Consider the following 16629-nt stretch of genomic DNA (forward strand, 5'->3'; position numbering starts at 1 on the left):
CAGAGAGGGGGAGGGGGAGGGAGGCCAGCCAACTGGCACCGCTGTAGAACTGGGAGTCGGAGGGTGTGTGTGTGGGGAGGCAGGGGAATTGGGGGAAGGTGGTCTGCTTTGCCCTGTCTTTGGTAACTGGCGTGAGACTTCTGTAGTGAATGGCTTTTTCAGCACAGTGGACGCCCTTCAAAGCTTTTATAGTGAAATGTACACCTAACTATGCATAATTATCCTCTCTCTCTCTCTGCTCTCTCTCTCTGAGTCTCTGTCTTTCTCTCTCGCTTTCCTCACCACTGCAGGGGGTCTGAGCCTGTCACAGCCTCGGCCAATCGCAGCCTGCGTTAGAGGTGGCGGCTGCGTGTGATTGGAGGATGGCGACCATGCCGTTCATCAGCGAGGGAAAAGTGCGTGAGCGTGGAGTGGGACTTCCTACAGGGACTACTGGCCAAACCCCCCACCCTGCCTTGGTGAGAAACACACACACACACACACACACACACACACACACACACACACACACACACACACACACACACACACACACACACACACACACACACACAACACACACACACACCACACACACACACACACACACATAATAGCATTGCATAGCGAGTGCTAACACACACAAACACTTACTCATATTCTAAACGATCACACCCACACAGCCCCTCTCACACACTCTGTACTGTGTAGTAAAATGGTTATTGCTCTGTAGCCTTGGGTGTGATGGCTGTTAATCCCTTTCCCTTAGTGGGAATTACGTACATTTGGCTGGATTTATTAATGACGGTCATTTATAGGCGGATATAAAAACTACGCAGAATCCATGGGTGAGTATTGATTGTCCTCTCTTGGCGAGTTGAGCTCGTATAATAATGAGCCGTTGTGGAGGACGGGGCTATTCTAAACACAGCTGTTTACACACCCTGGAGAACACAGGCCGACTGGGGAAATACCAACGTGTTGGCTGATTAGGACAAACACCACACCATGCATGCAAAAACACACAAACACACACACACACACACACAACACAATAAGGAAACATGCGTACACACACGTTTTATTTTCTCTATTTTCTTTCTCTATTTCCCTCTCTCTCTCTCTCTCTCTCACACAAACACACACACACACACACCCTCCCCCCGTGGCAGGCAGTCTGCAGGCCCGGAATGAGAATCGATGTCACAGACACGGAGGAGAAATGCTGTTTCTTTATTCTACCACAGACACAAACTGTGGAGTCGCCGTGACAACATAATTCTACCACTCAGGCCCCATTGAGGGGAGTCGATACCCAATCAGAGAGACAGGCTACCTGAGCCCAGGCCCCCCTCTGCCACACGGCCCCTCCTCCTCCCATTGATCACTCAATCACCGCTGCAGCCCGGTACCTGCCAGCCAGTCGCATGGCTGTGTGTGAGACAGCGAGGGAGAGAGAGTGTGGATGCTAGTGTGTGTGTGTGTGTGTGTGTGTGTGTGTGTGTGTGTGTGTATGTGTTGGAAGCAGACGCACTAGCTGTGCTGTGTAATAGCCATGTGTATACCAGTGTGACAGGGGAATAGACCCTGGTAGATGGAGCACTTTCTGTCTGTAATTACACGGACAGACAATCTGCTGGAGACAAATTAGAATTGAGATTGGTTCACTAAGATTGCGGGTGTCATTATATTCCTTTTAAAGGACTATTCTCGGGTCATCGTCAGCATACACGACCAAGCCACAGGTGCTCATTCTGTGGTCAATTAGGATTCTTTATCATTTCGGGGCTTTGGCATGAACCACACGCCCTTTTCACTTATAATTCTCCTTTACCTTCTCTTTGCTATCTCTCCCCTCTCCCCCGGACCTTTCCTCTCCTCCTCCAGTTTGCAGAACCTGCGGAAGGAGAAGTCTCGTAATGCCGCTCGTTCCCGTCGCGGCAAGGAGAACTTTGAGTTCTTTGAGCTGGCCAAGATGCTGCCTCTCCCCGGGGCCATCACCAGCCAGCTGGACAAGGCCTCGGTCATCCGTCTCACCATCAGCTACTTGCACATGTGCACCTTCGCCAGCCAGGGAGACCCGCCCTGGTGCCCCCTGCTGGAGGGAGAGAACCACTGCAGCAAAGGTGAGCTCTCACCCTTACCTTACCTTACCCAGGATCTTAACCTGGAATGACTGGAAAACTCAGTCACCGATGCTGCAAACAAAAGCAGTTTGAAAATGTTACTGTAGGTGTATCAGCATTGTAACAGCACTATAATATTCTATGTAGTCCCTCACCCAACGCACCGCACAGACACACATCTCCCTATACCTGATTGACCTTCCCCCTCGTCACAGAAAAAGAGAGAGAGAGCGAGAGAGACAGAGACAGAAAGATGGACAGAGAGAGGGTGAGAGCGGGAGACCGGGAGAGAAATAAAGAGAGGTAGAGAGACAGACAGACAAAGAGACAGACAGAGCGAGAAACAGACAGAGAGACACAAAGACAGAGAGATGATGCACAAAGGAAGGAGGAGCCTGGTGCGGATGGTAATTACAGAAATTAGCTATATAACGAGTAGAGTGTGATTATGAGGGTTGTCTAATTGCTACTATTACAGAGGGGAAACAACTCAGCTACAATTAGGTGTGTGTGTGTGTGTGTGTGTGTGTGTGTGTGTGTGTGTGTGTGTGTGTGTGTGTGGGTGTGTGGGTGTGTCAATGGTTGCAGAAGTGTTTGTCTGTGATGGTGCGTTATATTTTTTTGCACCAGTGTGTGTCCCATCCCAGTTACTCTCAGCAAGTCCTCCTGAAATGAGACAAACCCATGATATCTCATTGATACTGTGTAAGACGTGAACATCGATATCACGTACCTTACAAACAATGACAGTCTAGTCTTCCTATGACCTCACATTTGCTTATTTTACAAGGAAGTCCTTGAACGACTCGTAGAGTTACTGCACACGATCATACTCTTACCGTTGTTCTGTGGATAGGTTTTCCGAGGATCCGGCCTTGGAAGAGGCCTGGTGAAAGGAGGACGTGGGCATCTCATTGAAAAGCACGTCTATCTATTCCAGCGCTTCGATCGATCGCCAATTGACGTTCACGTGCCTGTGGAAACACGTTCAAACCACTAGCAGATGTTCTAACAGAGCTTTACAAATGCATCTCAATGGATTGACGTTGGAATGTACGGTACACTGCTGTATGTACAGCAGGACATTTTGACCATTCATCTGTTTCTGAAATCTGTACGGAGGTTCCCTCTGGAAAAAAGAAGCAATACTACTCTATTCATCAGCATTCGGAAAACATGAAAGTATGACGCCCGCACATGTTGGACATGATGCTGGAATGAAGATCATCCACCTGGTGCCCGAATAACCGCCACCCGACCCGGGTGAGAAAGAGGGAGAGAGAGAGAGAGAGAAATGTTACAATTTATGTTGACTGCTCTTGGTTTTAACTAGAGTGGAGCATGGTGCATGTAGCTTGTTCTTGTTGTTGTTGTTGGCCAATCATAAGTCATGAAAGCAGCTATAGGCTACAGGCTACGGTCATAGAGCTTTGGTGTGTGGCAAAAGTTAGGAGATTCATGTATTTAATCAATGTAAGATGTAATTACAAGTTATGGGAGAAGGATAGACGACAGCGACCAAGAGCCAACAGGTAGGCTGCTACTTAAAACTTCTTATGGGCAGGTGGCGTCCCACCTGGCCAACATCTGGTGAAATTGCAGAGCGCGAAATAAAAAAATACCAAATTCAAATATTTAACATTCTTGAACATATATGTGTTAAACATCAAAATAAAGCTTAACCTTTCTAGCGCAGGCTAGCGGAACCCCTCGACAACATTCCGCTGAAAAGGCAGCGCCTTTTTTTGAAATATGTAACTTTCACACATTAACAAGTTCAATACAGCAAATGAAAGATAAACATCTTGTTAATCTACCCGTCACGTCTGATTTCAAAAAGGCTTTACACCGAAAGCACAACATATGATTAAGTTAGTTCAGAGCCAGGTCAAAAAAACACACAGCCATTTTCCAGCCAAAGATAGGAGTCACAAAAAGCAGAAATATAGATCAAATTAATCACTAACCTTTGATGATCTTCATCAGATGACACTCATAGGACATCGTGTTACACAATACATGTATGTTTTGTTCGATAAAGTGCATATTTATATCCAAAAGTCTCAGTTTACATTGGCGCGTTATGTGCAGTAATGTTTTGATTCCAAAACATCCGGTGATTTTACAGAAATCCCAGAAATCCTCATAATAAACATCGATAAAGATACAAGTGTTATTCACAGAATTAAAGATAGACTTCTCCTTAATGCAACCGCTGTGTCAGATTTTTTAAAAACGGCGCTCAGAGCCCAATCCAGCCAAATCCAGCCAAAGAAATGTCCGCCATGTTGGAGTCAACAGAAGTTAGAAATAACATGATAAATATTCACTTACCTTTGATGATCTTCATCAGAATGCACTCCCAGGAATCCCAGTTCGACAATAAATGACTGATTTGTTCCATAAAGTTCCATAAAGTCCATAATTTATGTCCAAATAGCCACTAGTTGTTAGCGTGTTCAGCCCAGTAATCCATCTTCATGAGCACTAGGTCCAGACAAAAAGTCAAAAGGTTCCGTTACAGGTTGTAGAAACATATCAAACGATGTATGGAATCAATCTTTAGGATGTTTTTAACATAAATCAACAATAATGTTCCAACCGGAGAATTCCATCGTCTGTAGCAAAGCACTGGAATGAGAGCTAATTCTGTCGGGAGCGCATGTCACGAGCATGAGACACTCTGCCAGACCACTGACTCATTCAGCTCCCATTCCCCCCTCCTTTATAGCAGAAGCCTGAAACAAGTTGCTAAAGACGGTTGACATCTAGTGCAACTTAACCCCATAGACACTGTGTATTTCTCAGGTTTTCGCCTGCTATATGAGTTCTGTTATACTCACAGACATCATTCAAACAGTTTTAGAAACTTCAGAGTGTTTTTAATCCAATACTACTAATAATATGCATATATTAGCATCTGGGACAGAGTAGCAGGCAGTTTACTCTGGGCATGCATTTCATGCAAAAGTGAAAAGGCTGCCCCCTATCCCAAACAGGTTAACTTCTTGTTAATCCAACTGCTGGGTCAGATTTCAAAAAAGCTTTACGGCGAAAGCAAACCATGCAATTATCTGAGGACAACGCCCCGCATACAAACACATGAAAATCCTATTTCAACCAGGCAGGTGCGCCACAAAAGTCAGAAATAGCGATATAATTCATGCCTTACCTTTGAAGATCTTCTTCTGTTGGAACTCCAAAATGTCCCAGAAACATCACAAATGGTCCTTTTGTTCGATAATGTCCTTCTTTATGTCCCAAAAATGTCCATTTATTTGGCACGTTTGATTCAGAAATACACTGGTTTCAACTCGCCCAACATGCCTACAAAGTATCTAATAAGTTACCTGTAAACTTGGTCCAAACATTTCAAACAACGTTCCTAATCTAACCTCAGGTACCCTAAAACGTAAATAATCGATAAAATTGAAGACGGAATAAACTGTTTCTAATACCGGATAAAAACAACGTGAAGCACGTTCCAGTTCACGCGCACCAAAACAGTAGAGTCCACCTGGAGGGACACTTACAATGAATAGGACTACTTCTTAATTTCTCAAAAGAAAAACATCGAACAATTTCTAAAGACTGTTGACATCTAGTGGAAGCCATAGGAACTGCAACCAGGTTCCTAATAATAAGGGTATCCCATAGAAACCAATTAGAAAATTCTATGACCTCAATTTTATCCCCCCTGGATGGTTTGTCCTTGGGGTTTTGCCTGCCATATCAGTTCTGTTATACTCACAGACATTATTTTAACAGTTTTAGAAACTTTAGAGTGTTTTCTATCCAAATCTATTATATGCATATCCTAGCTTCTGGGCCTGAGTAACAGGCAGTTTACTTTGGGCACGCTTTTCATCCGGAGTTGAAAATACTGCCCCCTACCCAAGAGAGGTTAATATTCTGAATGGAGTTGTTGTTATTTGTAACTGTAGGCCTCAATTAGCATAGCTAGCTAACGTTAGCTAACTTAACTAGCTACTCCCGGTTTGATGCAGTCACGATAGTGACTATGTAATCCTATTTGATGAGAAATAACCTAGCTATGGCAGCTATTAGTCTACTATAGCGCGAGGCAGCTTGGTTGGTTGCTGTCTCTCTTCTCTCGTCTCTCCCTCCCTCCTCCCTGCTCCCTGTGTCACTCACTCACAGTACGGCCTCTCCCCCGCCTGCTAGAGTGGCAACTCTCTCTCGCTCCTCTGACGCGCTATTAGCTCCGGTTAATAAAGTCGTTTAAACATTTTTATTTTCTGCTGCTTCCCTCATTCGTATCGAACCAAGTCTGGATCCGACCAAGTCTATACGGAACGGGTCTAGTTGTCCTCGGGTCCGTTCGAAATGGGTCTCTATATTTGAACATTTAATTAATGCATATCGGGTCTGGGCGGGAAAGCCCCGGGTCCATTTCGTAACGGGTCCAAAAACCTCTAAACCCCAACCCTGCTGTTGCATCATGGTGCCTGTAGTTAGACATTTAAGTACCTACAGTGTGATGCATGGCTGTAATTCCACTGTAGGAATGTGGAATTATGTGTCCAGACGGAATCCTGAAGGGGACTCTTGCGGTGGCTTCCCTCCTCTGTCATTCTCCTCTCCTCCTCCCGGGGTTTGGGCGGTGGGGGTTGGGGTTGGGGTGGGTGAGGGCCACGGGGGTAAGGGAGAGAGAGAGGGGGGGGGGTAGTGTGGTTTTTGTCTGCTTCCCACGTTTCAAAGCCAATCTTGAAAAATGAATAGACAGAGGAAAATCAATTGCATGACCTTCACACAGCGAGAGAGCGGGAAGAGAAGGAGAGAGATATATGGATGGGTGGTGGAAGACGAAAACGAAGGAGTGGTAGAACGGGAGAGGACCAGATGAGGAAAAGTAAAATCTCTCAAAGATGATGCTTTTTCACCCATTATGTGTGTGGTGTAGGTTGGGTCTACAGTGGAGAGCGTTAGTCCTGAACCTTTAATTTCATGTATTATTCAAGACTACTGAATATGCACAGGTGATTTGAGCTTTTAAGGGAGAATCTCTCTTGCAGATATGACTTCCACCCTGTAGAAATGCCAAATGTTGACCTGTCTATTTTCCCGAGGCATCTCAGTATTTTGCCGTTTTACAATATTGTAGAGATTTTGTCTAATGACAGCACACGCTGACTCTTCAACACAAGCCTCTAAGATCTTCTAAAGACACCGAAACAGAAACCATGGACCAATCGGAAAAAATATTCTGTCACTGTTTGTGAGGTCAAACTCACCTCTTTCTGTCTCTCGCTCTTTCTAGCGGTCTCTTGACTTTGACTTTGTCTGCCTCGCATGTCTCTGTCTCTGTCTGTCTGTCTGTCATCTCTCTCTCTCTCTCTGTCTTACTGTCTCCTCATCACTTCTCCTCCGTCGCTCTCCCTCACTTTCTCCATGTCTGCCTCCCACCTAATTCTCGGCGTTTAAAGCAGCGGTGGCTTTTAAAGGAAGTTAATTGCACTCAAATTATGTTCGACCGCGGAAGAAGTGAGGGAGCGACAGTGAAAGAGAAACAGGGAGAGAGAGGGAGGGAGCGAGAGAGGGATTGCAGAGTGAGAGGATAATTGCGGTGGAGAAGGACGTTGCGATTATGGTTGCTCTTTCTCTCCTGTCTGTCGTCTCAAACCCTGTCTGTTCTTACAGGGGTAATACTACAGGGGTATCAACACACACACACACTCTCACGCACTACACACACACTCATACAAACACGCACACACACACTCTCTTGGAAAATTGGAGTTCAGTAAACAAGTTGCTAGGATGAAAAGACATGAAAAGACAACTAGCATAAGCAAACTTGAGTAAAAAAAGAGAAAAAGAGATGAACCACATGCGGTTATTTACAGTCAGGTCCAAAATTATTGGCACCCTTGATAAAGATGAGCAAAAATAAATACTGAGTTATATTGTATGCTTAAAAAAAATGGACAATTATATTATTTTAAACAATTCCTCAGAGAAATATACTTTTTTAACAAGTAATATTTTTTTCTCAAAAATATAGGGGTCAAAATGATTGCCACCCCAGTTTTCAATAACTTTCACTGAGTCATTTTCTGAAATGTTTTACGAGGGATCTTAGACCATTCCACTGGTGTGCGTGGCCAAAGAGCTCTATTTTCATGTCATCCATCAAATGTAAACGCCTGGAGTTTGCTAAACGGCGTTGGCACTTGGATTGGAACTGATGCCATGGTCAAATGACATGAAAATAGAGCCCTTTACGTGGCTACCAGCGGTGGGTTTGACGTCGAAAGAAGGATGCATAAGCAGAAAAGAACCCCATACCTACTGTAAAATATGGTGGGGGATCTTTGATATTATGGGGTTATTTTGCATCCACTGGTCCTGAGGTCCTTGTTAAAGTCATGAACTTTACCCAGTACCAGGACATTTTTGGCAAAAACCTGGTTGTCTCTGCCAGGAGGATAAAACTTGGCCACTAGTAGATCTTCCAGAAAGACAAAAAGACAATAACCCCAAGCACACATCAAAATGTGACCACGACACCTGCCGCACTCCACGCAGGAATCTACACCTTTTTCTCCCTGAGTATTCATTAGAGGTGAGGTTTTCTGTAATGAATACTCACAGAGAAAAAAGGTATAGATTCACAAGCAGAGTGTGGCAGGTGTTTATTTCACCTTCGCAGAAGGCAGGAATCGTGGTCACAGGCAGGCAATGGTCATACACAGGTAGGCAAACAAGCAGGTGAGTCAAAACTAGGGCTGAAGGCTATAACTGGTTCTCACAAACGAGCTAGGAAAAGGATTAGTAGAGTCAAAACGAACAATACCTCACAAAGGCACAAACAGAATGAACTGAACTAATTAAGGTGCTGATGAGACCAGGTGAGTAACTAACACAGGTGAAATCAATGAACAAAAATGAAAGACAGGGCTACGTTCAAGAACACAAAGAAACAGAACACAAGATTGACTAAGAAAATAAATACAGAACCTTACAATACCACATAATTACAAACTGAAAACATGTTTTTAGAATCTTTAGCAAATGTATTGAAATTAAATACATAAATATCTCAATGACATAAGTATTCACACAGTATTCACATAAGTATTTTCCCCAAACATAATGCTTTGTATTCAAGACATAAAGTACATGTCTCTGTCAAATTGTTTCCTGTTTTACTTTAGTGCCTTATTGCATCATGCATGTTTAGGAATATATTTTTTATTCTGTACAAGCTTCCTTCTTTTCACTCTGTCATTTAGTTTAGTATCGTGGAGTAACTATAATGTTGTTGAATCCATCCTCAGTTCTCCTTTAAACAGCCATTAAACTCTAACTGTTTTAAAGTCACCATTGGCCTCATGGTAAAATCCCTGAGTAGTTTCCTTCCTCTCCAGCAAGTTAGGAAGGATGCCTGTATCTTTGTATGCAACTTATTATGTGACTTGTTAAGCACATGTTTTACTACTGAACTTATTTAGGCTTGCCATAACTAAGGGGTCGAACGCTTATTGACTAAAGATTTTTCAGCTTTTCATTTTTAATTAATTTGTAAACATTTCTTAAAAGATAATTCCACTTTGACATTATGGGTTATTATGTGTAGGTCAGTGACACAAAATCTCAATTTCATTTATTTTAAATGCAGGCTGTAACAACAAATTGTGTAAAAATTCAAGGGGTGTGAATACTTTCTGAAGGCACTGTATGTTCTCCAATCTCATATTTTGTTTTTAGAAAAAGGCTCACTGTCGTTATCCTTGCAAGGTGAGGTATTGAACGGTGTTGAACACAGGGTGCCAATAATGTTGACCCTTATCTTTTTGAGAAAATCTAAATATGACTCTTTATCTGAGTGATTGTACTGGTATAAATAATATAATAGTATCGTTTTTTTAGCATACATACAATATAGTTCAGTATTTGGATTATTTATTAAACTTATTTTTTTCTCATATTTTTCAAGGGTGCCAATAATTTTGAACCTGACCTTATTTGGTTCCCATGGTAACGTCATAACTAGGTTTAAAGGTCGACAGCTATGGGGTGGAAAGTAAAAAAAAAAGAGCGGTGGGGGAGGGGTGAGTGAACTTGGACTAAATTATGTATAGAACAGAAGCATAAATATCAAGCAATCAAATTTCTCTCTTCTATCAGTGAGGAACATCAGGAAGACCCCCAGAATTGACCTGCGAGTCACACTGTAATTAACGTGGACGCTTCAACCCATTCCTCAAATGAAATTAAACCACGCAAATCTAGCCAAGCTGATGAAAAGTCAATGTGATAGAAAGTACCCCAAGAGCTCTCCTATGACACACACACACACACACACACAACCTGTTGAGGCTGTTTTGGTTTCATGGCCACCCAATTGTGTGACCCCAGGCATGGCACGCAGGCGGGTGGAGTGACTGTAGTAAATGGATCTGTGTGTAGACTCATCCGTCAGCCCCACTGGCCTCATGTCACACCCACCATTTCCTCAGGCCCCCTGACAGTATTCATCGCCACTGATCACCAGCAGCATCTCCAGGGACCCACGGGGGGGATGCGATGCTGTGTGTTATGATGATGGGGGTTGGTACCAGACCCCCAGTGGGCCAGCCCTCTCCCCGTAGCCCCACTAGGGTCCAGGCAGGCAGGCAGAGCGACAGGGTCCCCTCCCCCTCTGGGTTAGCTTCTGAGTTGTGGCTGTAAGGTCCCCAGCCCCAGACCCCCTTTCAGCCTGAATGGACCAGCCTCATTGATATTCCTACGCTTTCACACAAGGGGACCCCAATCTCACAATGGCACTGTGGCTTTGTCCGGCAACTGTGTATTTATGAGAGTGTGTGTGTGTGGTGGGGGATTTGTATGTGTGTACAAGTCTACTGGAATGCCTTCTGTTCTGTTGGCTGACCGATGGCAGGGACACGATGAACAGACGGATGGGGGATGGATGTGTGCCCCCCCCACCTCCGTGTTCAGTTGTAACCCAGAACAGCACTTTCATTTTGCTGTCATAACGTGTATTGATTTCCCAAAGCCTTGCAACGACACATGGACGTCTGGCGTTCCCTACACGCACTCGCACGCATGCACACACACATTAAGACACACACTGCCGCTGCCTGCTCAGAGCACAGTGTTCAAAAACAAACCTGGTAGAGTCACATGCACACGCACACACACACACACACACTCTATATGAAATAAAACGGTAAAAACGTGATTTGTGGATTCATCCCCCATCTCTCTCCTCTCTTTCTCTCGCTCTCCCTCTCTTACACAGTCACACACACACACACATAATCTCTATCCATCTTTCTCCCTCTCTGTCGATCTCGGTTTCTCTCTCCGTCTCTTTTTGTTCTATTTCTCTCTTCCTGTCAGTTGTAATTACCTCTGTAAACAGCTCTACTTTGATGGCAATGCTTCTGTAATAGCTTGTGTTTGGGATGCATTAGGAGTGGTGAGGCTGTGTGTGTGCGTGTGTCTGTGCCTGGTTGCCTGTGTGTGTGTTAAAAACAGCCATTTCCCTTAGGGCAGCTAAATCAACCACACTACTATTTTTAAAAAAAAATCTTGAAAGTATCACTTTTATTTGCAGACTAACAATGAATCTGTTAAAAGTGATTAGCTGCCTCATATCTCTGACGTGTGTTGATCTGATGTGTGTCGATCTGATGTGTGTTGATCTGATGTGTGTCGATATGATGTGTGTCGATCTGATGTGTGTCGATCTGATGTGTGTCGATCTGGTGTGTGTCGATCTGATGTGTGTTGATCTGATGTGTGTCGATCTGACGTGTGTTGATCTGATGTGTGTCGATCTGGTGTGTGTCGATCTGGTGTGTGTCGATCTGACGTGTGTTGATCTGATGTGTGTCGATCTGGTGTGTGTCGATCTGACGTGTGTCGATCTGACGTGTGTTGATCTGATGTGTGTCGATCTGGTGTGTGTCGATCTGACGTGTGTCGATCTGACGTGTGTGGATTTGGTGTGTGTCGATCTGACGTGTGTAGATCTGGTGTGTGTCGATCTGGTGTGTGTCGATCTGACGTGTGTCGATCTGACGTGTTGTAACGATAATCGTCCTGGGAAGATGAGGAGGAAGGATCGGACCAATACGCAGCGTGGTAAGTGTCCATAATATGTATTTTAATAAATCAACTGAACACTGAACAAAATAACAAAGAGCACGAACGAACAAACGAAACAGTTCTGTATGGTGAAACACACAACACAGAAAACAACTACCCACAAACACAGGTGGGAACAGGCTACCTAAGTATGGTTCTTAATCAGAGACAACGATAGACAGCTGCCTGAGAACCACACACGGCCAAAGACAAAGAAATAGACAACATAGAACACAAAACATAGAATGCCCACCCCAACTCACGCCCTGACCAAACCAAAATAGAGACATAAAAAAGGAACTAAGGTCCTAAGGCGTGACAGTACCCCCCCACCCCCAAGTTTGCAGACTCCGGCCGCAAAACCTTAACCTATAGGGGAGGTTCTGGTTGGGCATTTCACCGCAGTGGCGGCTCTGGTGCGGGACGTAGACCCCGCTCCACCTCTGGCTTGGCCCACTTAGGTGGCGCCTCTAGAGCGGGGAGACTCGCCGGCGACCCCGGACTGGGGACCCTCGCAGCAGGCCCCGGACAGGAGGGCGACTCTGGCAGCTCCGGACAGGAGGGCGACTCTGGCAGCTCCGGACAGGAGGGCGACTCTGGCAGGCTCCGGACCGGAGGGAGACCTGCAGCTCCGGACGGCAGGGAGACTCTGGCAAGCTCCGGACAGACGGGCGTCACTGGAGGCCCTCAGGACAGGAAGGGCGTTGCTGGAGTTCCGGGACTGGAGGGCGCAGTGGAGCTCGGAACTAGAGGGCGTCGCTGGAGCTCGCGGAATAGAGGGCGCGCGGAGGCTCCGCAAGGGCCACGCTGGAGCTCCGGACTAGAGGCGTCGCTGGATGCTCCGGACTAGAGGGCGTTGCTGGAGGCTCGGACAGACAGCCTTCCCGTTGGAGGCCCGTGCCATAACCCTCACTGGAGTTCGTCCATGGATCCTCACTGGATGGCCTTCGTGCCATGGATCATCACTGGAGGCTTCGTGCCAATGGATCATCACTGGAGGCTTTCGTGCCAGTGGATCATCACCGGAGCTTTGTGCATGGATCATCACTGGGAGGCTTCGGGCCAATGGATCATTCACTGGAGGCTTTCTTGCCATGATCATCACTGGAGGCTTCTTGCCATGGATCATCACTGGAGGCTCTTGCCATGGATCATCACTGGACGGCTTTGTGCCATGGATCATCACTGGAGGCTTCGTGCCATGGATCATCACTGGAGTGGAGAGACACACAGGAGGCCTGGCTCTGGCAGCAGGCACAGGACTCACCAGGCTGGGGAGACATGCAGGAGGCCTCCTCCTTAGCCGAGGCACCAGATACACTGTGCCGTGGAGGCGCACTGGCGGTCTCGAGCGCAGAGCTAGCACAACTCGTCCTGGCTGGATCCCCCCTGTAGCCCGGCAAGTGCGGGGAGCTGGAACAGGCGGCACTGGGCTGTGCTGGCGAACCGGGGACACCGTGCGTAGGGCTGGTGCAGTATAACCCGGGCCGAGGAGATGCACTGGAGGCCAGATGCGCTGAGCTGGCACCATCCCTCCTGGCTCAATGTCCACTCTAGCCCGGCCGATGCGAGGAGCTGCGATGTAGCTCACCGGGCTATGCGTGCGCACTGGGGACACCGTGCGCTTCACCGCATAACACGGTGCCTGCCCGGTCACTCTCTCGCTACGGTAAGCACGGGGAGTTGACTCAGGTCTCCTACCTGACTCTGCCAATCTCCCCGTGTGCCCCCGCCCCCCCAAAAAAATCTGGGGCTGCCTCTTGTGCACGCCTCCTCGAGCCAACTCCTCGTAGCGTCGCCGCTCCGCTCTAGCTGCCTCCAGCTCCTCTTTAGGACGGCGATACTCTCCCGTCTGTGCCCAGGGTCCCTTGCCGTCCAGGATTTCCTCCCATGTCCAGGAGTCCATTCCACGCTGCTTGGTCCTCTTTTGGTGGGTAGTTCTGTAACGATTCTCGTCCTGGGAAGATGAGGAGGAAGGATCGGACCAATACGCAGCGTGGTAAGTGTCCATAATATGTATTTTAATAAATCAACTGAACACTGAACAAAATAACAAAGAGCACGAACGAACAAACGAAACAGTTCTGTATGGTGAAAACACACAACACAGAAAACAACTACCCACAAACACAGGTGGGAACAGGCTACCTAAGTATGGTTCTCAATCAGAGACAACGATAGACAGCTGCCTCTGATTGAGAACCACACACGGCCAAAGACAAAGAAACAGACAACATAGAACACCAGACATGGAATGCCCACCCCAACTCACGCCCTGACCAAACCAAAATAGAGACATAAAAAAGGAACTAAGGTCAGGGCGTGACACGTGTGTCGATCTGAAGTGTGTCGATCTGGTGTTTGTTGATCAGTGCTTGTTGATCAGTGCTTGTTGATCAGTGTGTGTCGATCTGGTGTGTGTCGATCTGATGTGTGTCGATCTGGTGTTTGTTGATCAGTGCTTGTTGAGTCAGTGTGTGTTCGATATCTTGTGTGTTGTTGATTCAGTGCTTGTTTTATCAGTGTGTGTTGATCTTGGTGTTTGTTGATCAGTTTGCTTTGTTGATCAGTGTTATGTGTTTGTTGTGATGCTGGGTTTGTTGACAAGTGTTGTTGATTCAGTGCTTGTTTTGATTTCAGTGCTGTTGATCCAGTTGTTGTTGATCTATGTGATTGTTGAATTCAGTGCTTGTTTTGTTACTTCGGTGCTTGTTCGATCAGTGGTGGTGATTGATTCTGATGCTGTTCGTTGATCAAGTGCTGTGTTGACGATGCTGTATGCTCAGTGCCCTTGTTGATAGTGCCTTGTTGAATCCACGTGTGTCGTCGACTCCAGTGCTGTGTTGATCTGAGATGTGTGTTGATCAGTGCTTGTTGATCAGTGCTTGTTGATCAGTGCTTGTTGATCAGTGCTTGTTGATCAGTGTGTGTTGATCTGATGTGTGTCGATCTGTGTCCCTGCAGTGCGACGCTCCTGCCACTCTCTGGCCACTGACATGTTCGAACAGCACCTGGGAGCACACCTGTTACAGGTAAACACCACACACACACACACACGCAGACACACACACACAGGGTTCCTTTCAAAAGTATTTATTATATAAGCGTGTCATTGAGAACAAACAGTATTTTAAAATAGTACACAATTTAGCCAGGTTATTCAAGAGGTGAATTCTCTGCACTTTTGTTTGTTGACACGTTTAATCTATTTAAATGTTTTTCCAAAAATATTCAAATATTCAACCATGTAAATATTAATATCGTCACAGCATGCTGCAATTGTTAGTGGGACAAGGTAGCCATATTTATTCCTGTGACAGTCTGACAGTGTGACGCTGCTTCTCTGTTTTTACGTCTCCTCCTGCATTTAAAGACGTGCTTGAACCCCCTCTGACGTCTCCTCCAGCCAGTCAACACTCGTTAGGAAAAAAAACACAAAAACATCGCACTGCCCCACCGTATTACTACTATCAAACAACGACAAATGACTGCAGTGGACAGGAAAGAGAAAGAGAGCGATAGAACGCGGGAGGGAAAGAGGAGAAGGGTGACAGATGGGGTGCATGGAATGTCCTAAATGACCGAGGTGTGCTAAGACAAAAGACTGCCGTCTGCGCCGAACGTTCTGAGGAGGAGCGGCGCTGATAGAAATCAAATTAGGGCTTCAGAACACGCTATGATTCTTTCCTCTTGCCGTCCTCTGTCAGTAATAGCATGATAATTGCACTTTATTTCTCCACCATTCAGCCGGGCTCGCCGCGCCCCACACCCCGGCCACTCGCATTTGCATACTGAATGTGTCAGTTGCATAAATTACCGCCACTTTAAGCGCCGCTGCCAAAATAGCAATCTTTCTTCAGCAAAGTGGCCCTAGCTTCCCAGCACACCGCCGCTACTCACTTGTGTGAATGCTTGTTATTACGACGAATATTATTCTGTGAAGGAGTCCTTCCTAATGGGGTGGCTGTATACCTTTCACTTACCATCATAATCACCACTCCCTGTCTCTACCTCTGTCTCTACCTACCTACCGGTGTCTCTGGTCAGCAGACAGACACAACACAACAGGAAACACCATGCCGTCCTACTGTTATTAACACTGATTGAAACAGCTCCGCTGGTGTCTGCCTGCTCTGTGTTTAATGTGCCTTGTTGACTCTCTGAACAGGCTGGTGGTGTTTACCAGTAGTGTGTCGTGTGTACCTGAGGGGCCAGCCAGACAGGACTGTTGATGTGGGCGGGAGAGGGGGGAGAGGTGGGAGAGACTGAGCGGTGAAGGGCTGGTTGTTGGTGGTTCTCCAGCGGCAGGCAGCAGCTCATTGTAATTTGCTCAATACACACTAATTGCTCTAATTTGTCTGTCTGTGTGTGTGTGTGTGTGTGTGTGTGTGTGTGTGTGTGTGTG

The 16629-nt window shown here is 46.2% G+C and overlaps 1 protein-coding gene across 1 annotated transcript in view; it reads left to right on the plus strand.

Annotated features, from left to right (window-relative positions):
• LOC111957344 (neuronal PAS domain-containing protein 1-like) overlaps window positions 1-16629 on the plus strand; it is a 41604-nt gene that overhangs the window by 12631 nt on the left and 12344 nt on the right. Inside the window, 4 exon segments of the mRNA XM_023978125.2 lie at window positions 291-392; window positions 394-458; window positions 1867-2105; window positions 15189-15256. Of these exon segments, the coding sequence (XP_023833893.1) occupies window positions 363-392; window positions 394-458; window positions 1867-2105; window positions 15189-15256 (402 nt within the window). The 5' untranslated portion in view covers window positions 291-362.

The sequence above is a fragment of the Salvelinus sp. IW2-2015 genome, linkage group LG4p (genome assembly GCF_002910315.2).
Source record: "Salvelinus sp. IW2-2015 linkage group LG4p, ASM291031v2, whole genome shotgun sequence".
NCBI lineage: Eukaryota > Metazoa > Chordata > Actinopteri > Salmoniformes > Salmonidae > Salvelinus > Salvelinus sp. IW2-2015.